General features: G+C 34.5%; 3 protein-coding genes across 9 annotated transcripts in view; 1 reads left to right on the forward strand and 2 right to left on the reverse strand.

Annotated features, from left to right (window-relative positions):
• Positions 1 to 26,488, reverse strand: part of TDRD6 (tudor domain containing 6) — a 115,099-nt gene that overhangs the window by 52,860 nt on the left and 35,751 nt on the right. For 2 of the 4 annotated variants that reach the window (XR_004233681.1, XR_004233680.1), the window contains exon 4: positions 26,328 to 26,473. The exons of the other annotated variants lie outside the window; for them this stretch is intronic. The gene's annotated coding sequence lies outside the window, so the exon portion shown is untranslated. The remainder of the gene's footprint in view (positions 1 to 26,327; positions 26,474 to 26,488) is intronic. 4 annotated transcript variants of the gene reach the window in all.
• The window catches only part of ANKRD66 (ankyrin repeat domain 66), a 92,699-nt gene that overhangs the window by 52,860 nt on the left and 13,351 nt on the right, over positions 1 to 26,488 (reverse strand). The window lies entirely within an intron of this gene.
• The window catches only part of PLA2G7 (phospholipase A2 group VII), a 66,683-nt gene that overhangs the window by 19,955 nt on the left and 20,240 nt on the right, over positions 1 to 26,488 (forward strand). For 2 of the 4 annotated variants that reach the window (XM_003769120.4, XM_012549106.3), the window contains 4 exons: positions 7,035 to 7,174; positions 19,705 to 19,826; positions 21,199 to 21,352; positions 25,243 to 25,336. In XM_003769120.4, the coding sequence (XP_003769168.1) occupies positions 7,066 to 7,174; positions 19,705 to 19,826; positions 21,199 to 21,352; positions 25,243 to 25,336 (479 nt within the window). In that variant the 5' untranslated portion in view covers positions 7,035 to 7,065. Of the gene's footprint in view, positions 1 to 7,034; positions 7,175 to 17,885; positions 18,922 to 19,688; positions 19,827 to 21,198; positions 21,353 to 25,242; positions 25,337 to 26,488 lie in introns of those variants that run through there. The other 2 variants (XM_031964751.1, XM_031964750.1) reach the window with 2 other exon arrangements.

Raw genomic sequence — 26,488 nt, forward strand, 5'->3', positions numbered from 1 at the left:
AATCGTAGCACTTATGTCACAGGTTTTTTGTGAGGATTAAATGAAATAATATGCATAAAAATTTAAAGTACCATATATATATATACATATATATATATATATGTATGTATGCATGTGGGGGGAAGGTAGAGGGGTGTATTTATAAATGCTTGGAAACTGGGATATTGTAGCTGAGTTAAGTGAGTATTTCTTTAAAAATCAACAAACCTTTTTATTTCATGCCTGTTTGCCGAAAAAACATTTCCAAAATACATAATTTTAGTCTTTGGTTCTAGAGATACACACACATATGAATATGTGTATATTATACTAATTAATCTATTATTAGTATACTAATACTGACTAGGATATATATATCATTTTGTGTGTAATATTGAAATACATATATATATATATAAATATGTGTGTATGTATGTACGTGTATATATTTATTATTTTGTGTGTAATATACTAATTGGGTATATATAAATATATGTGTGTATATGTATATGTAGGTATATATCCAGTGTATATACTTGATACTCATACGTAGAAATTGTATGTATATATTATTAGCAATTATTAAAACTACTGATATTAAAATTCCTTTTATATATATTACCCCTCTAATTATTCCCATCATCTGCAGCAATGTCAGAAGTTGAATAGGAATAGTGATAATGGAGACAGCAATTTAGTCCATACCAACCTAGTTAGAAAAACAGCAGTGTTGTTCTGGGTGAGTCAGCACTGCCTTGTCATCCTTGGGGGCCTGGACCCTATGATCTGGGGCCCCTTCTTTAGCCTCTTCACACTAGAGAAGTCACATAAGAGCAGTGTGACCACAAGAAAGTTGCTTAACATCTCAAGAATTGCTCCCACACAACTCTCTAGTTATGCAAGAGTTGTTGATAGTCACTGTAGAGGAAATTTCAACACCAAGTAGTTCTTTAAGCCAACAAATTTCAGGAGGGTGACTAGACACAGCACAGTTGTAATATCTTATGGGGTGAACTGAAGCAGCTATGCAAAAAATACATTTTTTTTTGTCTTTGAGTTGTTTTACTCAAAAATTACTTCTTGGTCTTGTTACATGTTTTTATTGGTCTTTTCTCTTTAATTATCCTCCATCTTTCTCTTCTCTATGCCCAGAGGAACTCATCCCTCCTAAACTACAACAGCAGGGGTAAAACTTCCTAACAATCTATTACATGGATCTTTGTAAGTTGTTTATGGGGCAGAGGTCACTGAGAAGAGTGACTATATACCAAAATGGATTAGTTTTAGGCAATTATTTCACTGTGAAAAACTCTTACGCACTCATATCCAAATAATTCCATCAAGTTAATTCCCATTTCTCTACATTCTTGCACAGCATTTTCATTTACACTTTACTCTATTGCTTTTCCTCTTAGGTACTCTCCAGTTCATCCTGTCTATATCTTGTTTGTACATAGTTATTTGCTTGTTGTCTTCCTCATTAATCTGTGTGCTCCTGGTGGGTTGGGACCGCTTCTTAATCATTTTTGTACCCCTGAGGATCTGTGCAATGCATGTTGTCACTTTTCAGTCATATCTGACTCTTTTCGACTTCATTTGAGATTTTCTTGGCAAAGATACTAGGGTGGTTTGTCATTTTTCTCTAGCTCTTTTAACAAATAAGGAAACTGAGGTAAACAGGGTTAAATAATTCACCCAGGGTCACACAGCTAAATAAGTGTCTGAAGCTGGATTTGAACTCAGGAAGATGAGTCTTCTGGACCCCAAACCTGACTATCTTAACTTAATAAATGCTTTAGACTTGACTTCCAGTGCAATTGCAGTGTATTTTTCTTTTCTTTTCTTTTTTCCTTTGCTAAGGCAGTTGGGGTTAAGTGACTTGCCTAGGATCACAAAGCTAGGAAGTATTAGGTGTCTGAGGCCAAATTTGAACTCTGGACCTCCTGATTTCAGGGCTGGTGCTCTATCCACTGCCCACCTAGCTGTCCCTTTCTTTTCTTTCTTTCTTTTTTTTTAATTGCAGTGTATTTTTTAGATTGAACAGAGGGCAAGAATAAAAAGCCACTTGTTTTTTTCTTTTAAACAACACCACTCTGCTTAGTTAATTATATTGGTCCAGGACAAAGAAATCTGGTTAAGTCAAGAGATATAATCAAAATTTCATTGTAAGCTAGGTGATATAGTGGTTAGAGTGCTGAACCTGAGGTAAGGAAGACCTCAGTTCAGTTTAGGACACTTTGTAGCTGTGTAACCCTGAAAAAAATCATGTAATGACTGTCTGCCTCACTTTCCTCATTTGCAAAACGGGGATAATAGATAGGATTGTTGTGAAGATCAAATGAGGTAATATTTGTAAAGCACTTTGCAAACCTTAAAGCATCATAAATGATAATTGCAATTGTTATCATCATCATTATTATTATGGATTAGCTGGTGAAGGTCCAGTCTTTGGAGCTCTGAGATTCTTGAATAGAACATAGAAAGTTAAAATCTACTATTAAATATAATACAACAATGGGGCAACTAGGTGGCTAAAGCACTAAACCTGGCCTCAAACACTTACTATCTCTGTAAGTCACTTACTCCTGATTTCCTGGATGGAAAAAAGATGTCACAAATTTAACACCTCCAAATCCTCCCATCACTATTTTCAAAAGTGAGAGCATTTTAGAAGTAGAAGGAATATTAAGAAATGATCAGTGTCCATATTTCACATAGATGAAGAAGTTGAACAAATTAAGACCTTTCTTGGATACCTCATTGGCACCTAAAGGTGTTGTTTGTTATGCTAACCACATTCAAGTTCTGGCAATGTGGTAAAGGTTCCAAGAAAAGGAATCAATGAGTTGAGCCAAGATGTTAGAGTGAAGGCATGGACTCTTCTTGAGCTCTTCCCCAATTCCTCCAAACACCTTTGAATAATGACTCAAAAAAAATTCTAGAGCTACAGAACTCACAGAAAAATGGAATGAAATGGCATGAATATTCTCTACATTCCAGTATTGACTTTTGTGATATTATCTCTGAGATAATTTCAAATAACTATCTTTGACACGGCCCCAGAAAATACTGAATGTAAAGAAAAATGATTTATGGGAGATTGTAGCAATCATTTCTTTTTTCTGATTTCGATGTATGTCACTCCTTTGAATGCTTTAGTGTTCCTAAATAATTAATTTTTAAAAATTGATTTAAGTTGATAAATAAGGTTGGCCATGTTCTTTGGTGCCAAGAGGAAAAATCATTGAAAACTAAATAAGCAGTCCTTTATTTGTAATAGCAAACATTTGGAAATAACCTATGTGGCCAATAAACAATGTTTTCTTTAATTGCTTTTTTTTAACCTGTCAAATTTCATGGATGTAATGTAGTGTTTGCTCCTTATTCTATAAGTTAATTTTTATTCTGTATTCTTTTTTATTACAAAAAGTTTATTCCTTATTCTTGATGTTTGGTTGGCTTCATGATTTTAAATTTTATAATGATTTGTAATAGCATTTTTCAAATTAAAAAGCCTTTATTAAATGTTTACTTTGTGCCAGGTACTGTGCTAAGTGCTTAAGCATTGAGGATATCCTTGATGAAAGCAAGAGAACATAATTATGCCTTGTCTTTAATGGTCATATAGTCAAGTCAAAGGTATTAGAGTCTATTACATAATGATTTAAAAAAAAAAGTTCATCTGATAAATCAAAATGCAACCTTAGACTCCTGAAAAAAATCCTTCTACTTACTCCTACTCCTCAAAAGATATTTCCCATATCTACATTAAAACTGTAACAGATTCAATAATAAATGTAGCCATGAAGATAAATTTTGCTAAGTTTTGCTATCAATTGCAGTGTAAAATGGGAAGGCACAAGTCACCTGTGTCTAGGAAAATGTCAGCCACAGTGCCCATATAAAAGAATCTACTTAGCATGATACAATAAACTGAGTGTTGGACTTAGCATAAAGAACACCTGGGTTCTGATAACACCTCAGATACTTATTAGCAATAGGATCCTGGGCAAGTGTATGTAAAATAAAGAGGTTGAACTAGAGAGATTCTAATATCTTCCCTAACTCTAAATCTATGATCCTATAATCCTTACTGACAACAAGGTTCTCCAAATGCTCCAAATTTGTATATGTCCTTGAACTAATGATTCTACCAAGTGCCTCCTCAGGGATGTAAACACATAGTGGCACAATGGTGTCTCTTCAAATATCTAAATCCTAATATAAGCTGAATAGGCCACTGCCTATGTGGAGCAACATGAATGTTGTTGAAATTCACAGAATCAGCCAGATACACTGCATCTCTTTGGTCTGACCATCCACAACAGAAAAAATAAAATAGATAAAAAATATATTACCAAAGTATGATGTAGCTAAATAGGTATTTTATCAAATTATTTAAAAATATATTTACAAGGCAGTCAAGCTGAGAAACATTTGCAAAATTTCATAGTGCTTTCAGTAACCTTAAATTGCTTAATGCTATAAAAGTCTACTTTTAAATTTTAATTTGACACCAAAACATCTTTCAGGATTGCCATTAAGACTGTGACTCATGGAATAATCATTTTCTTAAAAGATTCAAAATTACAAGTAACCCAAGGAAGAAGATGTGTAGTAGCCAGCTTTTGCATAGGAAGGATTATGAAATAAGAAGAATATATGCAAAGTATTTTACAAAGTCCTACATAAAATCAATAAAGATTTTATACTAATACTAATGTTTTAGTATTAGAAAAGATGTCATTGAAAAAAAAAAAGATATGAGCTTGTGAAGTACTAAAATTGAAAATATATAGATAGCCCATACCTTCAAAGTAAATCAAGAAAAAACCTCTGGTACAAATATTGGATAAATCTTCTAAATGGCTTTATAGACAAATATAGACAAAAATTCTATACAAGAAAACTTTCAGTGGCTGACATCTGTATTGCTAATAAAAGGTTAATGATGCCAGTTTTTAATATAAAATTCAATTTTAATTTCTAAACACTCTAATTTAAGAATTAAATAGATGATACTATACTGAATAGTCATATCTGTACAATATCAATTATCAAGAAGAAACTAAATCCCAGAAAAATCAAGTGGCTTATCTAAAATTACACATACTGTGAACAAGCACTTATTAAGTGCCTACTATATACTAGGCAATGTGCTAAGCATTTTAGAAATGCTACGTCTTTTGATTTGCACAACAACCCTGGGAAGTAGGTACTATTATTATCCCCATTTTACAATTGATGAAATGGAGTCAAGGGAAATAAAGTGATTTGCCCAGACTCACAGTTAATAAGTGTGTGGGGCCAGATTTCAACTCAGATCTTCTTTACTCTAGAAACAGATCATGAGGTAGTGAACAATTTTGGTTTTAAAGGTATGGAGAATGAAATATACCTGCATTCCCAAAGTTGAATAGACTGACATGTGGTAGATTGCTTGGTTTTGCAAAAATGTTCTTCTTTGTTCAAAAGGGGATGGGGTTATATGGGGAAATGACTCCATTGTAAAAAAAAAAAAAAACAAAAATAAAAAAACAATAAACTACATCAATGAAGCTTTTGTTAAAGATAGGATTGTAAAAATCATTACAAAATTCATAAGAAAGAGAAAATTTCCTCCCTGCATCAATAGGATGGTTTATTTTGAGAATGAATATTATTCTTTGAAATGTTCTTAGCGATAGAACCAACAGAATAAGGAATATAGCATTAGATCTCCATTTTTAGTAGTTTTTGTCTGTTGGAAGTCAGAAATGTGGTCATGTAAATTCTTGTGATATTGATTCTGAGCATCATCATCATCATCACTCTTCCTTCCTATCTCCCAGTGCCATTTTGATGATGCAAGAGTATATTAGAGCCAGCTTGATAGCAAATGTTTCAAGTCAGGGTTTGATTTATTTATTTATTGTTTGGTAGATTGTCTAGAGCAGGGGTGGAAAAACTTTTTTCTGCAAGAGCCATTTGGGTATTTATAACATCATTCATGGACCATACAGAATTATCAACTTATGGAACTCACTGTCATGTTTTTGTGCCTAGCTTTCAACTCATCATCTCCTGCGATTGCCTTACATGGACCACTGGCTGGATGTTCCTCCCCATTGGTCTAGAGAAACAGTTAAATGAATAGAATGCTGGCCCTGCAAATCAGGAGGACCTGACTTCAAATCTGGCCTCGCACCCTAACTAACTGTGTGACCCTGAGTAAATCACTTAACCATGTTTGCCTCAGATGGTCCCTTGTAAAATCATCCAAAGAAGGAAATGACAAACTTTTCTGGTATTCTTGCCAGGAAAACTCCAAATGGAGTCTTGAAGAGTTGGAAGTAACTAAGCGATAATACAATAAGATTGTCTGGACTAAATAAAGTGATGGATAAAGTGTTATTAATGCTGATTAAAATTATTTTAATAGCCCTTCCCAAATACATGCAAAGATAGTTTTCAACACTCACCTTTGCAAAACCTTGTGTTCCAAATTTTTCTCTTTTCCTCTTCCCTTCCCACTTCCCCTACACAGCAAGTGATCCAGTGTAGGTTAAAAATGTATTCTTCCAAACATATTCATCATGCTGATCAATATGGCCATATTTGTCATGTTGAGCAAGAAAAAGCTGATTAAAATGAAAAATGCATCTCTTATGTACATTTTTCCCACCAAATGGTAGTTGTTAAACATTTAACAGCACACCACTAAATAGATCTCAGAGAGCAGGGGGCAGCTTTTATGACAGAAATGATCCCAGACAAAAAAAAAAAAAAAGGCAATACAAATAAAAAATTATAGATAAAACTTAATTGTCTAAAAAGACAAGAAGTATTCCTGATTCCATGATGAACATTAGATATTGTTTCCACCTTATTTGTCTTATATTTTTAAAAATAAATTTACTAAAAGAAAAGCCAAATGATTTTTTGGTGTAATTTAACACCTAAAGTCTTTATTACCTTTAATGAGTAAAACTAAGTCATTAGTAGCACTTTTTATCTACGTAAGTATTCTTTTGCACATATGTATTTTTAAATTTTCATTATTATTTTTGACAAAGGTTAAGCTGAAACACTTGCTGAGGCTCCAAGATGACACCATACAAACTGACTGTGATTATCTGTCTCTGCGGATGTTTGGTGCAGGTCCATCCTTTTGACTGGACAGACCTAGATCCATTTAACCATATAAAATCAACAGGTAAGAAGCTGCTGACAAGGACTCAAGTATGAGTCTCAATTTGGAAGACATTACCTAACTGTGTTCATAATCTTGGGCAGTTCATTGGAGCTCTGAAGGCCCCAGCTTGCTCTGACTCTTTAAAATGAAGGGGGTTGTCCAAATACCCAGCTTTTGGAATAAGAATTCACTATTTGACAAAAAACTGCTGGGAAAATTAGAAACTAGTATGGCAGAAACTAGGCATTGACCCACACATAACACCATATACCAAGATAAAGTCAAAATGGGTTCATGATCTAGGCAAAAAGAATGATGTTATAAACAAATTAAAAGAACATAGGATAGTTTACCTCTCAAACCTGTGGAGGAGGAAGGAATTTGTGACCAAAGAAGAACTAGAGATCATTATTGATCACAAATTAGATAATTTTGATTATATTAAGTTAAAAAGTTTTTGTACAAACAAAACTAATGCAGACAAGATAAGAAGGGAAGCAATAAACTGGGAAAACATTTTTACATCAAAGGTTCTAATAAAGGCCTCATTTCTAAAATATATAGAGAATTGTCTGAAATATATAAGAATTCAAGCCATTCTCCAATTGATAAATGGTCAAAGGAAATGAATAGACAATTTTCAGATGAAGAAATTGAAACTATTTGTAGTCATATGAAAAGGTGCTCCAAATCACTATTGATCAGAGAAATGCAAATTAAGACAATTCTGAGATCCCACTACATACCTCTCAGATGGCTAAGATGACAGGAAAATATAATGATGAATGTTGGAGGGGATGTGGGAAAACTGGGACACTGATACATTGTTGGTGGAACTGTGAATGAATCCAACCATTCTGGAGAGCAATTTGGAACTATGCTCAAAAAGTTGTGCTCAAAAAGTTGTCAAACTGTGCATACCCTTTGACCCAGCAGTATTTCTATTGAGCTTATTTCCCAAAGAGATCTTAAAGTAGGGAAAGAGACCCACATGTACAAAAATGTTTGTGGCAGCCCTTTTTGTAGTGACAAGAAACTGGAAATTGAACAGATGCCCATCATTTGGAGAGTGGCTGAGTAAGTTATGGTATATGAATGTTATGGAATATTATTGTTCTGTAAGAAACGACCAGCAGGATAATTTCAGAGAGGCCTGGAGGGACTTACATGAGCTGATGCTAAGTTAAATGATCAGAACCAAGAGATCATTATACACAGCAACAAGAAGATTATATGAGGATTAGTTCTGATGGACATGGCTTTCTTCAACAATGAGATGATTCAAACCAGTTCCAGTTGTTCAATGATGAAGATAGCCATATATACCTAGAGAGAACTGTGAGAACTGGGTGTGGATCACAACATAGCATTTTCACTCTCTCTGTTGTTTGCTTGCATTTAATTTTTTTTCTCACTTTTTTTTCCCTTCTTGGTCCAATTTTTCTTGTGCAGCAAGATAAAGCTAATATGTCTATACATATTTATATATTTAACATATATTTTAACATATTTAACATGTATTGGATTACCTGCCAGCTAGGGGAGGGAATGGGGGGAAGAAGGGAATAATTTGGAACAGAAGGCTTTGCAAAAGTCAATGTTGAAAAATGACCCGTGCATATGTTTTGTAAATAAAAAGCTTTAATTTTAAAAAATGAAGAGATTGTTTGGAGGAAGAATTGAGAAACATACATCTCCTTCTTTCTTTGCAGAGTTGGGAAACTAAAAATGCAAAATGTTACATATAGATATATAGATATACTCTCTGACTTAATTGATCATAATCTCTAAATCTATGGAGCTAAATAGATCATTGGCACCTGACTTTCTGGTGTATGTTAATGACCTCTGGCCCTTGTCCTTTGATCAGCTACTATCTCCCTTCTCACTTCTGAGCTTTTTTATCCATCTGTTACTGAAATCTTCTATATGCATTGTCTGTCCCTATTATAGTGTCATTTCTGAGAGAAGAAACAATGTCATTTTTCTTTTCTTTCTATTAATATTGTCAGTGTATCAGACAATTCTTGGCATATGGGATGTGCTTACTAAATACCATTTTTCATTTACTGGATGTTTTGAAGTCCAATGCCCTCATTTTTTTCAGATGAGAAAACTGAGGCCCAGAAGAGTTAATGACATAAGAAGCAGGATATAAAGCCCAGGTTCTTTGACCAGGGGCCTTTTTACTGCCAAATAGTTTGCTAAGCTACTTTTAAAATATCTTTCTCAATATTCTTTACATGGCAGGTCATTAAAAATAGAATTTTTAGGGGCAGCTAGGGCAGTGCAATGAGTAGAGCACCAGCCCTAAAATCAGGAGGACCTGAGTTCAAATTTGGTCTCAGACACTTAACACTTCCTAGCTGTGTGACCCTGGGCAAGTCACTTATCCCCAACTGCCTCAGGGAAAAAAAAAAAAAGAACTTTTATAAAATAGAGAGATTACACTGAATCAGTTTTAGATCATAGATTCTCCTGGTAGTCTGGTAAAACCTATGGATCCCTGTGCAGAATGTGTTTAAATGTATAAAATAAACTACAGGATGTCAATAAAAATAATAATGAAATACAAAGTATTAAAATTTTATTAAGACTTCTGGAATATCTTGTATATCTTGTTCTAAGCTTAAAATTGCTTAAGACTGCACTTTTGGGGCACATAGTATTATAAACTTAACATTAAAATAAAGTTGTAATTTCTCAATGCAAGTTCATGGAAACCTGAAATATTTTATGGGTTGAATCTGTTAACCTCAGCTTAAGAATCTTTAAACTAGAGATGGTCTCTTAATGCCCTTTCATCTCTGAATCCTTTGATTCAATAAATTCCTGGAGTGAAAGCTCCCTCCTCCAAAGATGCTGGAACATCCATCCTAAAAGAAATCATAGAGAAATACAACCAAGCCACCATCCACTGAAGTAGCTTCAATTTTGTACTGTATCAAGGGGTAACCAACCTCTAAAGAGGCAGTCTAGTGGTAGGACAGGACAAAGGATAAAGCTGTATAGAAAGAAGTTGGGATTTTTGCATGTCCTAAAAGGCTTTTTCCTCTCCATCTTTCTCCCACTGTATTCTCTGGCCTTCTATTGCATTGTACCCAAAACTTTTTTGTGTTATGTGGAGGAGGACCAATTAGTGATCTTATTGTCTTTTCCAGCTAGAAGGTAATCTTCATGTGAGAAAGAATTGTTTCATTCATTGCATTTATACTGTCAGCATCTAGCATGTTATCTGGTACATTTTAGATACTTAATGATTACTTATTAATTGGTCTTGTTGGATATAGCAGGATTTTAAAAGACTGTTCTCATTTGGAAGATCAGAGGAATAAGGGTTTAGAATAGTGACATTTTTCTACTTAAGTAACTAAATGGGTGAATCACAGGATCACAGATTTAAAGTTGTCAGTAAGGTCAATCATTTTCATTTTATAGGTAAGGAAACTAAAGTCTAGAAAAGTTGTGACTTGCCTCAGTCATATAGATAGAAAAGATGAGATTTAATTATGGATCCTCTGATGCCAAATCCAGTATACTTTACATATAAAATAGTTTTGCTTTTCAAGGGGAACTTTGACACCAAAGATAGGAATCAATTTGGTTTATTTTTACTTTGCTATATTAAGTAGAAGTCCAGATTTGAACTCAGTTCCTTCTGACTTCAGGGCCAGTCTAGATGTCCTTTTTTGAACTTAACTGCCAAGCATTCAAATTACTTCAGAGAGTGCAACTCTGTTGGACTGGCCACATTGTTTGAATGCTAAATGTACATTTGCCAAAAGGCTATTTTATGAAGAATCACACATGGCAAACACTAACAAGGTGGTCAGAAAAAGCAGTACAAAAAGCATACTCTCAAGGTCTCTATTAAGAAGTTTAGAATTGATCCCATGACATGGGAGACATTGACACATGGTATGCCCTCACCAGAGAAAGGGCTGTGCTTTATTAGCAAAACATTTAATAAGCTCAGAGGAAACATGAAATGTGCAAGGTTAGAGAAGTCTCTCCAAATGTCCATAAGGACTATTTGTGTCCAACCCATGGCAGAGAATTCTGAGCTTGTATTGGTCTGATTGATCATATATATATATATATATATATATATATAGTTTTAACATATATTGAATTACTTGCTATATTGGGGAGAGAGTGGGGGAGAGGAAGGAAGAGAGTTTGCAACACAAAGTTATGCATGGGTGAATGTTGAAAATTATCTATACATATGTTATGAAAACCAAAAGCTTTAATTTAAAAAAAACTATTTGGTGCTGGCTAAGAAATAGAGTGGTGCATCACTGGACTAGATTAGGTACCTAATGATCATGTATCCTAGTGTTTGATAAAGCCTTTGGAATTAAAAATAACTATTTGACAAAAACTGCTGGAAAAATGAAAACAATAAGATACTAACGGGTATAGACCAACATTTCATAGCATATACAATATAAGGTCTAAATGAGTACATGATTTAGACATAAAGGGGGATCCCCCAAGTAAATTAGAAGAACAAGGAATGGTCTACTTGTCAGATCTATGGAGAATGAAAGAATTCATGACTTACAGCAAGAAACAGAGAGAACATTACAAAATGTAAATTAGAAACTTTTATTATATGAAATTAAAAACATTTTGCACAAATAAAACTGATACAATAAAGATTAGAAGGAAATCAAAAAACTAGGGGGGAAATCTCTACAGCAAATGTTTCAGATAAAGGCCTTTTTTCTCAAATACATAGTAGAGAACTGAGTCAAATTTATAAGAATACAAGCTATTCCCCAATTGATAAATAGTTAAAATATATGAACTGGAAGTTTTCAGATGAAGAAATCAAAGCAAAGAAATAGAGGCACATGAAGAATGCTCTAACTCACTTTTGATTAGAGAAACACAAATTAAAACAATTTTGAGGTAATATCTTACATTTGTCAGATTAGACAATATGACAAATAATAAATGTTGGAGGGGATGTGGGAAAATTAGGTCACTAAGGAATTGTTGTTGGACTCCTGAATTAATTTAATCATTCTGGAGAGTAATTTGGAATTATTTCCAAAGGGCTATAAAATTGTACATACCCTTTGATCTAGCAATACCACTATTAAGTTTGTATCCCAATGAGATCATACAAAGGGGGAAAGAACCTACATGTAAAAAATATTTATAGTAGGCCTTTTCATGGTGGCAAAGTAGTGGAAATTTGACAGATGTTCATCACTTGGAGAAGAATAAGACAGACTGTTATATATAAGTATAATGGCATACTAATGTATAATAATATGTTGAATAGACAAGTTTCAAAAAAGCCTACAAAGACTTGTACAAACTGATGAAAATGAAATGAGCAGAAAAAGAAAAAAAACATTGTGCACAGTTTCAGAAACATTATTCAATGATCAAAAATGAATGACTTGGCTCTTTTCAGCAACACATTGATACAGAATAAGTACAAAGGACTTAGGAACAAAAGTGCTATCCACAACCAGAAAAAGAACACATGTACCTTGAATGCAGATAGAATCATACTTTTTTTTTCTTTTTTTGTTTTTTTTTCTTTTGATCTGTTTCTTCTTTTAAAACAGTTAGCAATGATAGCACAAGCATCAAATTACCTATTGTGTTCAGAATAAGGAAGAGGAAAGATGGAGGAATAAAATTGCAACTCAAAATCTTGTAAAAAATGTGCTAAAATACCTTCACATGTAATCAGGAAAATTATTTTTAAAACATCTCAAAAATAGAGAAACGGCAAAATGGCTGTGAGATAAGTAAGGAAAGGTATAGCCAACTGAAGTCAGAATTCCAGAGAATAATAGACATTTTCCTAAATGGCAATACAACTAAAAGAAAAAAAGCAGAAAATGAGAAATATGAGGAACTGTCAAGGAAATCTTTCATGCAAAAATGGTAATGATAAAAGGCAAAAATGATTTGGACTTAACATAAGTGGAAGAGATTAAGGAGTGCCAAGAATACACAAAAGAACTGTACAAGAAACATCTTAACATCACTGATAACCATAGTAGTGATCTAGAGCAGACATCCTGGAGAATGAAGTCAAGTAAACCTTAGGAAACAATGTAACAATAAGACTAGTGGAATTCCAATCTTAAAAATCCTAAAAGATGTTGCTGTTAAAGTGTTACATTCTATCCCAGCAAATGTGGAAACTCAGTAGGGACCACTGGATTGGAAAGATCAGTTTATGTCCCAATTCTAAAAAAGGGCAGTTATAAAAAATGTTCAAATTACTGAACAGTTGCACTCATTTTGCACATCAGCAAGATTCTTCTTAAGACTTTTCAAGTTGGATTTCAACATTATGTGAACTGAAAATTACCACGAGAGCAGGGTACTTTTCTACAAAATAAAGGAGCTAGAGATCAAAATGCCAACATTTGCTGAATTGTGAAAAAGGCAAAGTAGTTCCAGAAAATATCTACTTCTACTTCATTAACTACACTAAAACTTTGTGTGGATCATAACAAAATATGGGAAGTCCTCAAAGAGATGGGAATATCAGATCATCTTACTTATCTCTGGAGGAATTAAGTCAAAAAGCAACAGTTAGAACAGAACATGGAACAATTTATTGGTTTAAGATTGGAAAAGGAGTATGATAAGACTGTATGTTGTCATCTTATTTTACTTATATGCAGTGTACATCATGCAAAATACTAGCCTGGATGAATCAAAAGCTGGAATTAAGGTTGCTGGGAGAAATGTTAACAATCTTAATTATACAAATGATAACAGCTATTGGCAGAAAATGAAGAGAAATTAAGAAGTTTCTTGATGACAGTTAAAGAGGAGAGTATAAAAGCTGATTTGAAGCTTAACATCAAAAATAAAAACTAAGAACTTGGCAATTGGTTGCTTCAATTCCTGCAAAAAGAGGAAAAAGAAATGTAAGTAATGTCAGATTTTATATTCTTGGCCTTAAGGTCACTGCAAATGGTGACCATACTCATAAAGTTAGAAAGTACTTGTTTTGTTAAAAGGAAATCTATGGCAGATTAGGACATTACAAAGCAGAGGTGCCACCTTGCTCATAAAGGTCTGCGTAGAAAAAAGCTTTTTTTTTTTCCCCATAGTAAAGTATGGCATGGATGGACTATAAGGAAAGCTGAGTGATACAGAATTGATGTTCCAGATTGTGATCCTGCAAAGACTTTTGAGAGATAAAGATAAAGATTTTGGAGATAAAATCAATCACTAAAAGAAATTAACTCAGATCACTCATTGAAAGAACAAATACCAAAGCTGAAGCTTAAATATTTTCATGATATGATGAGAATATCTATGATTCATTTAAAGGGAAGAAGGGACTCATTGGAAAAGATCCTGGGAAAGATTGAAGACAAAAGAAGAAAATGATAGTGAATGAGATGGATACATAGTATTGTAGAAATAATAAACATGAAGTTGGACAGACATTGGAAGATAATAGAGGATAGAAGGACCTAGAATGCTAGGGTCATAAGAGTTGAACTTGACTGAAAAATAAGTGGCATTAACCTATTAGTTGATAGGGGACATAAAAACAAAATAAGAAAGTGATTTTTCATAATAAATAATAGAATATGTAGCCTAAGGAATTATTAAATATGTAGAATAAATAGGCATCTCATAAATTTCTAAGAATATCTTTATTATGATTATGTGTGAGACAGTCTGATAAATTGGATAGATGGCTGAATTTAGTGTCTGGGAAATCTTGGATTCTAATGGTGCCTCTCACATATATTACCCATTTTATCCTGAATAAATCATATAACCATTCAATGTCCCAGGGAACTTTAAGATTGTAAGTTACATTCTTCTTTCCCAGGATAAAATAATATAGGACTCAAATAGAAGAATGTGGTACAATTGAATGAATAATAAATTTAGAGTTAGGAACTTTGGGTTCAAATTCAGCTGCCATTGAATTCCTTTGTGACCTGATGTATTAGTTTCCTCATCTATAAAATGAAGGAATTAAGACTACTTGGTCTCTGAGGCCTTTTCTACCTCTAAAACTCTGATTTTATAAATGGAAGGCAACAAACATAAATTTTTTAAAATGGAAAATAATAAGCAAGCTCTGAATTTTGGGAAAGGTTATACTAGTGTTATTTTCCACATTAAGAGTTATCTATATGGATAAGATAATAGATTTGGAAAAAAACAAAAATGGGAAAAACATACTAAAATACCAGGTAATTGCATTTTTTAAAATCCAAACTCATTAAATAACATGGAAAATAGAAAATTACTTTTATAAACTCATCTTCTGGACTGAAAATCTCACAAAGATTCTTCCTCTTTGGGTTGTTTTCTCTTCATGAAATGCTTCAGATTTTGATGTGTTCTTATATATGCCTTTTTTGTTATGTAAGTTCCAAGAGGCTTTACCATAAGGAAGAGGCAGCATTTACCTCCCTCATAAGTAAAATACAAGCAAGGGCTTGGAGATGCGCAGGATTCTTGGCTCAATAAGAAGATGAATGAAATTTAGTTTTTTACTGATAGTACAAATCCAAAGATCTTTTATCATGCTCTGAAAGAGATTTATGAGTTCAAAACCTATGGTGCAGCTCAACTACTCAGTGCTGATGGGGCTGCTTTAATTAATGATAAAGACATAATGGCTAAAATACTTCCATAGTGTTCTCAACAGATTGTTATCAATCAGTGCTGAAGCCAATGATTGTTTACCTCAGGTTGAAGTCTATGTGAGCAACTGAATTTTTCCAACTGAAAAAAAGTTTTAGAATATCATTACTCTCCCTTCTTGTGACAAAGCACCTGTTGTTGATTCTATTACAGCTCAGATTTACAAGGTAAAGAATCCATTGCTCATACAAAAGCTAACTGAAAGTTTTGGGGTTATATGGCAAGAGGAAATTATCTCCCAGGTGTTTAAGAATGCTTCTATGGTCCATTTCTATAAAAATAAAGCAAATATATTTCCCTGTAACAATTGCAGGGGGCAGGAGTGAAAGATCATTTTCTTAAGTCATTTCTGGCAAGATTCTTGCAGAGTTCTCCTTAACGGGCTGATTCTTCACCTGGAAGATAACCTGAGAACCAGTATGGCTTCAGAAAGGGCTAAGAAAGAGTTGTGCTGTCCAACAACTCCAGGAAATGCCAGGAACAGAATAGATGTCTGTATACAACATTTGCCAATCTAATCAAGGCCTTTGATACTGTCAAGGTTTATAGAAAATTATATCAAAATTTGGTTGTTTGGAGCAGTTTATCAGTGTTGCAGTTCAGTATCATGGTAACTATTTTCTTGCATTCTGAATAATGGATGATGCTCTCACATTTTTCAGTCTCTGTACTTTCTCCTATGCTTTTTAGCAAGACATTTTCAATTGTGCTGTCAGACACATTAAATGAGGACAAAGGTGGTCAAGGTCAATTACCATATTGATGGTAGAATATTTAACTTGAAAAAAAATTACAAGTCAAGACTAAAGTAGAAGGAGATTTGGGTCATGATTTTTTATTTGCAGATGATTATGCATCAACGCAGTCTCTGAAACTGAGATACAACAAAGTATGAATCGATTCTCTCCTGCTTGTGCTAATTTTGGCCTAATAATTAACACCAAGAAAACATAGACACTCCATCAGTCAGCACCACACCATCCATAAATAGAACCATTGGTTAGAGCAAATAGAGAACTTATGAATATTATGGATAAGTTCACTTGCCTTAGCAATATACTTTCCAGGGGTATACTCATTGACAATGGGATTGACACACACATTGCCAAACTAATTCAGTGTTTGGGAGGCTCCAGAGGAAAGTGTGGAAAAGAAGAGGAATAGTATTAGATTGACCATCAAACTAAAGTTGTTAGGCTGACCTCATTATTGTATGCCTGTGAAACTTGGGCAGTATACTAGTGCCTTCCAGGAAATTGAATTGCTTTCATTTGAATTATCTTAGGAACATTCTGAAACTCATCTGGCAGGATAAGGTACCAGACAATGAGGTTCATTCTTGAATTAAATTGCCAAACATTCAAACTCTTCTGTAGAGAGCACAATTCCAACTAGTCACATTGGTTGAATGCCAAACATTTGCTTGCCATAAAACTCTTTTATGGAGAACTCACCTAAGGCAAGAGATCATGTGGTGGTCAGAAGAATCAATAAAAGGACTTTTTCCAAGATCTCTCTGAAAAACTTTAGAATTGATTACATGATATGGAAGATACTGGCATTATACTGCCTAGCATTGTGTATCTTCATCAAAGAAGGCGCTATGCTCTGTGAGCAAAGCAGAATTGAAGTACTTTAAAAGAAATGTGAGTTGTGGAAATTTAAAGAATTTACTCATATGTTCACATGGACTATTTGTGGCCAATCTATGGTAGAGCATTCTAAACTTGTCTTAACTGATCAGTCACAACAGGACACACCGTAACTTGACTCCCACATAGTAATGTCATTTTGGTCCTCCTTTAGAATAAAAGTCAAAAACCAACCAGTAAACCAAATTCCAAGTGGTTGCCAAAGAATAATTAACCAAACATTAAATTAAACAATTATTTGGCATGTGCTAAAATTTGTAAAAAAAAATAAAAAAAAAAACATTGGTAGCAAAGTGTTTATGAAGTAAAAAGAATGAAGTGATTTGAAAGTTATTCTCAGCAGTATTTTCAGCACTGTAACAGTTGGGCATTATTATGTCAGTGGATATCCTTTGCCCCAGCCCATTGGGGCAAACAAAATTATAGGCTGCTGAGACCCTCCTGCAGCCAAATGGGCACTGGTTAGCCAAGGTGCCCTTTTGGCCTACATGCCTCTTCACTCTGGGCCTAAAGCCCCAAGGAGGGATCTCCTTTTCCAAATTGGCCTACCAGTGGAGGACGTGGGGAGCTGTGGACTAACAGGGAAGGTCCAGGGGGTCTCCCTTGAAAACCTCTTCCAAATCACTCAGGACAGGATCAAAAGGTCTGACTAGAACTGGAATTTCTGAAGGCCATTGCCAAACATATTTGGGATCCTCACAATTTACTCACTTAGTGAGAAAAAGCCTGTGAAGAAAGAGAACTCCTTGATAACCATAGGTTCCCTAAGATTTCCCTGGATCAAGATGTGTGAGCTGGAAGTTTTCTGAAGTATGGTGTCACCATGGCCATTCATAATTTGGGTTGAGAGTTGTGTAGGCATAGCCACCAGGCCCTTTTGGACCCCAAAATACAGGGAGAAGCAGTAGGCAGCTAGACATCTAACAGTCAACTGGCCATGAAGGCAATTTGAAGTTATGAAGACATTTCACCTTTTGAATTTTCTCTGGAAGGAAGCTATTTTGATTGTAAATAACCTGAGTGTGTAGCTACAATACTCTTACAAAAGAAAGTGAAAATTTCCAAGGGTTCTAAGGAAAAATCCTGGTAGAGAATATTTTTTAAGCTCATCTACAGGAGTAGTTATGTGTCCAGGTTGAACACCTAGCTCCAGTAAGAGCTTCACCAAAAGTTCAGGAACTTAAGACAACTGAATTTGAGGACATTCCTTGGTGCTGGTATCACCCGTCTGGCTCACTGTTGTTGAATGATCAGACCAAATGATTTCTTGCTTTATAGAAGAGAGATTGAAAGGCTTGAATCCTTGAAGGATGAATCACAAACTAGTAACCTGTGTGGAGGAAGTTGATGGACATTTTTCCACTGAAAAGAACTGGAGTAACTACCAATGATCACATCTCTGTCATATCCCGCATAGTTCTCCACAATTAACCACAACGTGCTGACAAAGCAGTGAGTTCAATGTCTTGCCACATGATCATTACTTAAGGAATGTTGAGGGTTGTTTTTTAATTGAATTTGCTGTTGAATTGTTTGTAGGGAATGGATTAAATGGCCTCTGAGTTCCCTTTTAATAGATCTATGATCCTGTAACCCTGTGAGGTACTACTGAGCTAATTAGTTCTCTATAGAAGGTTGGATAAAATAATGGGATTCACTTTGATAAATATCTTTTGATCCCTTGATTCATAGATAGATAGATAGATCTATATACACTGGTCCCATGTTATGGAGGGATAGTATATGTATATATGTACATATACATTTTTAAGGGGGAGATTAAATTTTATTTGAGTTTTAATCAAGTGTAATAGGAGAAGTTTTAGGATTTGGGTGGAGTGACACCTCTGAGCACATAAAGGAATACCCATTGGTGGAAATGAAAGGAAAAATTAAAGGAAGTTAATGAAAAGGTTGACCTGGTGGGGCCATTAAAGGGGGTAGTTCAAAGCAGTAATCAGAGATGTAAGAAATTATGTACTTGAAGTGTCAGGAAATTGTGTCTTTATATAAATTTTGTTCTGCCTCTCTGAACCTGGTAAGTTTGTTGTTGTTGTTGTTGTTGTTGTTGTTGTTGTTGTTGTTGTTGTAGGATATTGGCCCCATGGTGGAAAAGGCTTCATGATTGGGGATGGGGAAACATAAAGGGTTCAAAACTATGGCTAGATGTCTTATATATAGAGGACCTGCTGTATATAACAGGTGACAAGTGAAATCAGCTTGCGTGTTTTTCAGAGTGGTATCATAAAATAAAGAACCTAATGAGTACTACGTTCAACGACAAGCATCAGATCCCTAGAGGAAAAGGGAATTACTCCGTGGGATGCATAGACTTGATGTTCGACTTCAGTGTTAAGGTAAGGTCTTGGAATTGAAAAGTCATTCATGTTTTACTTTGCAACTCTTCTATTAGGTAACCTTTTTACTAGTTCATTGATCCTCCAGGACTGATAAACTACTACAAGGAAAAGCCCCTTGTTGTTTGTCCTTCATTCTTGAAGAGGATCAGGACATCAGAGAGGTGACACCATATCATGCAAGTGAATTGGATTTAAGTGAGGGAGGGCTATGCAAAGTCATTTGCCTCATGTTCCCCCCTGGAGACATCTGGCTCCAGTGGCAAGATATGGATCAAGACTGGAGATATAATGGGAGATTTTGGCTTTTTATAAACTATGATCTTCAACAGGTCTCAATTTGACTCAATACTAGGTAGCAATTCTTCTTCTTTCACCTAGTCAGTAGTCCCAAATTGGGGCAGGGGTGGGCAGGAATATATGTAAATAAATAAATCTCTGAGGGTAAAATTCTCAGGGTTTTTGGCCCAAACAGAAATGAGTGCTATTTACATTCAATCTGAGTCAATCAGAGCAACCCAAACAATGACCAAATGGGGCTTGGTCTGAAACCTATTGGTGACCAATGATTTTGGTTTAAGGCAGAGGTCATTGAAACTATAGTCAAAGGAATAAGTTCAAATTCTGGTTTTGCTAATGACTACCTGTGTGTGACTTTGGCAAAAGTGCTTTCACCACCCTGAAGCCTCAATTTTCTCATCTGTAAAATGATCTAGATGGCCTTCAATATCCCTTTTCAGCTTGAATATTATGATTGTTTCCTTTAGACACCTGATATTTTTATTAAAAAGTTAATATTAAACATTAATACAAATTAGTAATTATTTATCTATACTTACAGACATTAATTCAAATGCATAAAGTAGGGGCAGCTAGATGGTACAGTGTAGATAGACAAGTGCAAGACCTGGAATCAGAAAGATCCTTTCTCAAAGATTAGTAGTTGTGTGGGTAAGTCACTTAACTCTTATTTGCCTCAATTTCATCACTGTAAAATGGAGAAAAGACTACATCCTGAGGTGGTTGTAAGTATCAAATGAGATAATATTTGTAAAGCATTTAGCACAATGCCTGGCACACAGCTACACTGATAGCATCCTGGCACCATTTTAGCCGCTCTAAGTCCTCAGCACACTGATTTGGTCCCTTTGTGGTTCTGTACTTTTCCTTATGCATTCCAATGTATTTCCAAGGCATAGTCCATTCTTTCAGTTTGCTTTTTCACTTTGAATTATTTTTTTGGTGGGCTTTCAAAATTTGTTTACAATTCTCATACTTTGTCAGTCTTAATTGCATTATATTCTTCTGTTCCAGTAGCTTTAAGCTTTTTTTTTTTTTTTATTAAAAACACATTCCTTTCTTTCCCTTACAGGGCAGCTTACTGCGTCTCTATTATCCTTCCCGTGATTCCGAAGATGATGTACATCACAACACTGTATGGATCCCCAGTAAAGAATATTTTCTAGGTCTTAGTAAATTTCTTGGACTGCACAAGCTCATGGGCAAATTCATCACCCACTACTTCAGTAAGATTTGTTGGTTTTACATTCTTTTCATGCCCTTTCTCCTTTTCTTTTCCTCCTCCACTCCCATCCTATTCCCAACAGATATAGGAAAGCCTGAAAAACTGGGTTATCTGTCTTGTTATTACCCATCAGGTCAAAAAAAGTTTCTATCAGTCAAAAAGCAAGCAAGTTTCCGGATCTGAAAATGTCATATCTATTTCATATGATCATTTCTTTATAATTAGGAAAGACCTCACCCTCCTCTGCTTTTTCTTCATACTCCTTCATTATACAGCAGAGAAAAGTAAGGTTCAAAAACATCATTTGTCAAGCTGTCATGGGTAGAAAGTGGCAGACTCAAGAATGGACCTTAGGGGCTCTTTCCACTTTTCTAAAGTTCTAAGATTTGAGAACATCCAAAAACATCTGGATGTTAAAGGAGTTCTTTTTTCATAATAGCTTTTTATTTTTTCAAAATAATGCAAAAGGTAGTTTTCAACATTCACCCTTGTAAAATCTTGTGTTCCAAATTTTTCTCACTCCCTTTCCCCTTTCCTAGACAATGAGTAATATAGATTAAATAATTCTTCTAAACATATTTCCACATTTATCATGCTGCATAAGAAAATTCAGATGAAAAAGGGAAAAAAATAAAAAATAAAAATAAAATAAAAAAGGGAAAAAATGAGAGAAAAAAAACAAGCAAGAAAACACTAATAACAACAAAAAGCTGAAAATACAATGTTGTGATCCACATTCAGTCCCCATAGTTATTTCTCTGGATGCAGATGGCTCTCTCCATCACAAGTCATCTGGAATTGGCTTGAAAATCACATCATTAAATGAATTCCAGTGTTGCCAAAAAAAAATTAGTTTTTCTTTCTTTCTCTATCAAAGCTACATTTGTCCTACCATTAGAGAGGCAGCATGAGAAGAAGGTAAAGTGGAGTGATAGACAAAGTAAGATGATTTAGGATTTTGGATATTTTGTATCTAATTCTGTAAGCTACCTTTGTAGTAGAGATATAAAAGATATTGCCAGGGTGATCTAGCACAAATTTTGTATCTAATTCTGTAAGCTACCTTTGTAGTAGAGATATAAAAGATATTGCCAGGGTGATCTAGCACAAAGTCTTTTTCAATTTCCCCCCAGCCTCATTTACTAAATTTATATAAAATGAATATGTTGCATTAAATGCTCTCTGTGCTCTCTCCCAGCTCTAAGACCTAGGAAATTTTTATTCATTTTCACCATAAAGTTAAAAGGGAGGTTAATGAGATAATGTTTGTAAAACACTACTTGCAAATGTCAGTTATTAGTATCATCCAGTCTTTTTATATTGTCCAATTTTACTATGACAATCTTTTTTTTTTACCCAACTTTATCATCTATTTTGGCACTGTGGCTACACAGTGTAGCCGTGTGTCAGGGGTTGGAGGCAACAGGAAGTATGACTTCAGTGGTATAAGGAATTCACAATGAAGAAATTTGTTGTTTTTATCAATGCTGATTGATATGCCTATAAGCAGTTTTTATAGATGTGTATAATTTAGAGCATTACCTGGGCATTGAAGGATTAAGTAACTTGCACAAGACCATACAGGGACAAATGTATATGAGGCATGATTTGAACGTGGCCTTCTTAACTCCAAAATTTATTAAGCATTCCTTTCATACATTTCCTTCTAATCTAGTCAAAACATTTCTTGTTGAGCTGATATTAATCACGTTCTCAGCTCTCACACTTTTGATTGCCACCTCCAGCACTTTAAAAATACTTTTCAAATTAAATTTTATTTTGGAGTCCTTTAAAAAGTCACAAAAAATAAGCATATAACTTATCTGGAAGTATAGCAGAATGGCTGCTTTCTTCAAACTATCACTCCAAAACTTCATAAAAGTAAACGATGTGCTAGATTTAGTTACAGCTGAGTACATGAGATAAAAAGACCCCAACTAAAGTTTTGAAAAAAAGAAACAACTCATAAAAGGTAACAGAGATATATTCTAATACTAAAATTTCCATCCACTCTATGCTCGGGTATGGTGAGCACATGAAAACTGTGACTTTAGGATTCAACTATAAGAATCTCCCATTACTAACTCATCTGATTTCGCACCTCCAACCTGACAAAAAACAACAGGCACTGATTTTGCCCAACCAGGCAAAGGAATAGGAACATTAGTGGAAGGGGGTATAAAAGACTAGAGCTGTGCCCCGAGTCATGAGAAAAAAATAATGCTCTAGAGAAAAGGGACCCTAAGCCTAGTTGATACTATTTTATTCCCTCTGTAGTTTGTTTGCTGTGGTCAAGACCCAAGCCTACCAAAACAAGGAAGTATCTTGACCAGAAAGTCTGTGTATTCATTAAAGGCAGAAGTGCCAAAGAGTGAGGATAGAACCCAAAAGGGATTGTTAAGGAATCCATTCAAGAAAGAGATCAAAAAGTCAAAAGTTTGAGAGAGAATGCGTAAATAAAAACCTCACAAGCAGATAAATTAAGGATGATCATAAAAAATGCAAGAATGAGTGAAACCTCAAAGAGAAACCAAAGCACATTAAGAATTATAACACAAGGAATCTTAGTTTAGTAAAGTGCCTGGCACATAGTAGGTGCTTATTGAGTGACTGATCCAAAATCAGTTAATAAAGATCAAATCTTCTGGAGATCATGAGACAAAATAATGTTTTAAAAGGCAGCAATACAAATTTTTAAATCTCACATTCTTTTTCTGCACTTGAGACTTTGCAAAATCACTTTCACAATAATGACTCAAAATACTCATATAGTTCTGAAATCTCAATGGGTTTTCCTTCCAATGATGCAGATTTCAACCATTACCTGTCTATTCATATTCAATATAATTCTAATCTATACACTCCCACAAATTTATCATAGGGTGTTCAACCAGAGTGCCATCAACCTTCCTCAGTTTTTCTTGACACTGGGAAATAGAGCCACAGAAATCACTGGTACCACCTGGGATGTCTGTTAATTTATCCCTTGCTCTCACTAAACCATTTTAAAAATTCACTTGTAGACCTTTTAGACACCATCTTTTTGCATTACTTATCCTATAATTCCTTATCAATAATGTATTCAACACATATCATATCATTAAATCTCTATATGACAATCCCTGAGTAGTATTTCAGGTAAATATCAGTTCTGTTTTATAGTTGAGAAAACTGAAACAGTTGAACTAGTATTATGGAGCATAGGCTATGTGTTTCTGGTGACAAGCATAGTGTCTTACCATGATGAAGAATCTTTTATTTCAAGGATGTTAGAGTGAAAAAGTGACACAACATGAATACAATGAGTCATATAGAAATACAAACAAGCACAATAGAAGTAGACTATGATACGAACCAAAAAAAAAAATACTAGGATGTATACTTTTGTTGCAGAAACATTTGTGAATGGTAAACATTCATATAGGGGACCTCTGTTTTATGATTTTCCCTCTATGGTTTGGTCAAAACTTAGAAATAATAACTGTAGCACATACATAGTTTCTAGAGCAACTCTCCCAATCCACACTGCTAAATCTGGTGAACAAAGCAGTCTTGCTTTGGGAAAATTTTGCCTTCTCTTTCTCCCACTCTTATTCTTATTGAAAAAGAAAAAATAATTGTCAGTCTTCTATAGAAAACTCACCTTTGAATCTAGTAAAAAACATTTTAATGATTAATAAATGTGACCTTTGCAAAGAATACAAGATTCAGTTCTTTTGCATGTCTATGAAAAGTCCCTTATTTCTGGGTTTATAATTAATCATAGAGAAAAAAGTATCAACAGATTATAATTTTGCTAAAGACAGAAAAATTAAATCAATGATAACTTTTTTATAGTAAAATTGAAAGTAACTTTATACACTTTATGGTCTTACTTTATTGTGTTTTTAGGTTCAGTGACATCTCCTGCAAATTGGGATGCCCCTTTGAAGAATGGAGAAAAATATCCACTGATTATTTTTTCCCATGGACTCGGAGCATTCAGGTAATATTTGGGCAAATAAACTGATCTCTTTTAGGAGCAACCATTTTTTTCTTTCTCCTCATAAAAGAGAGTAGCAAGGTCTTAAGCTCAGTGCTGCCCCAGTCTAATCAGTAATCACTTACCACTTGATTATGAAGTCGTTCTCTCTATTAAATTTAGTAAAACTTTAATATGTGTTATGCTCAAAGGCTCCAAGTTAAATAATATCAAGACAAAAAATAATAGTTCTTTTATTCACGGAGTACATATTCTATAATTATGATGTAGAATGTAAACAAATGAATATAAAAGAGGTATTTTGAAGAGAGAGTGAAATCAATTTTCTATTATAGTTTTTACTTTATTCCAGGCACTGTGTTATGTGCTTGGAATTCAAATTGATAGAGAAAGAAAGACAGTTCCTGACTTTAAGAAACTTATATTCTATGCATGTGTGGCTATTTTTTCAGTTATGTTCAACTCTTCATGACCCCAGTTGGGTTTTTTTTGGCAGTGGTTTACTATTTCCTACTTTAACTCAATTTATAAATGAAGAAAGTGAAGAAAACAGGGTTTAGAGACTTACTGGGATCACATATTTAATAAGTGTCTGAGATTAGATTTGAATTCAGGAAGATGAGTTTTCCTGATTTGAGGCCCAGTGGGCCATCTAGAGAATTATTCTACATAGAAGGGAGTTACAAAGGATGAAGATATGGAGGAGGGAAGGGAGAAATGCACCTACAAAGGGAAATAGTCACAGTTCTGAGAGCCAGTAGAGGAATCTGGGAAGGAGTAAAGGATGGCTGGCTTGAGAACTTCCTCTAATTGGAGGTTCGAGGAGGAACTCACATAGAGGGGAGGGTGTCATGAGAGTGGAAGGTATTTTTCTAGGATAAGAAAGCATGGTGTCATAAGTCTGGAGAGTCAAAAAGAGAATAGGGTTCCAGGAAAAAAAATCAGTGAGTTTTGAGAGTGTTTAGGGAAATGTTCAGGGAAAGCTGAACCTTACCTGAATCTTGAAGGAATATAAGGACTCTAGAAAGTAGAATTGAGAAGACAATATATTCCGTGCATTGAGGAAGACTTCTTGTGGCAGGTACTTAGCAAGGTGGGAGGAGGAATCTTGAGTTCAGGAACAGTTGTTGTACAGTTTAGCTAAAATGTGCAGGG

The sequence above is a fragment of the Sarcophilus harrisii genome, chromosome 4 (assembly GCF_902635505.1).
Source record: "Sarcophilus harrisii chromosome 4, mSarHar1.11, whole genome shotgun sequence".
NCBI lineage: Eukaryota > Metazoa > Chordata > Mammalia > Dasyuromorphia > Dasyuridae > Sarcophilus > Sarcophilus harrisii.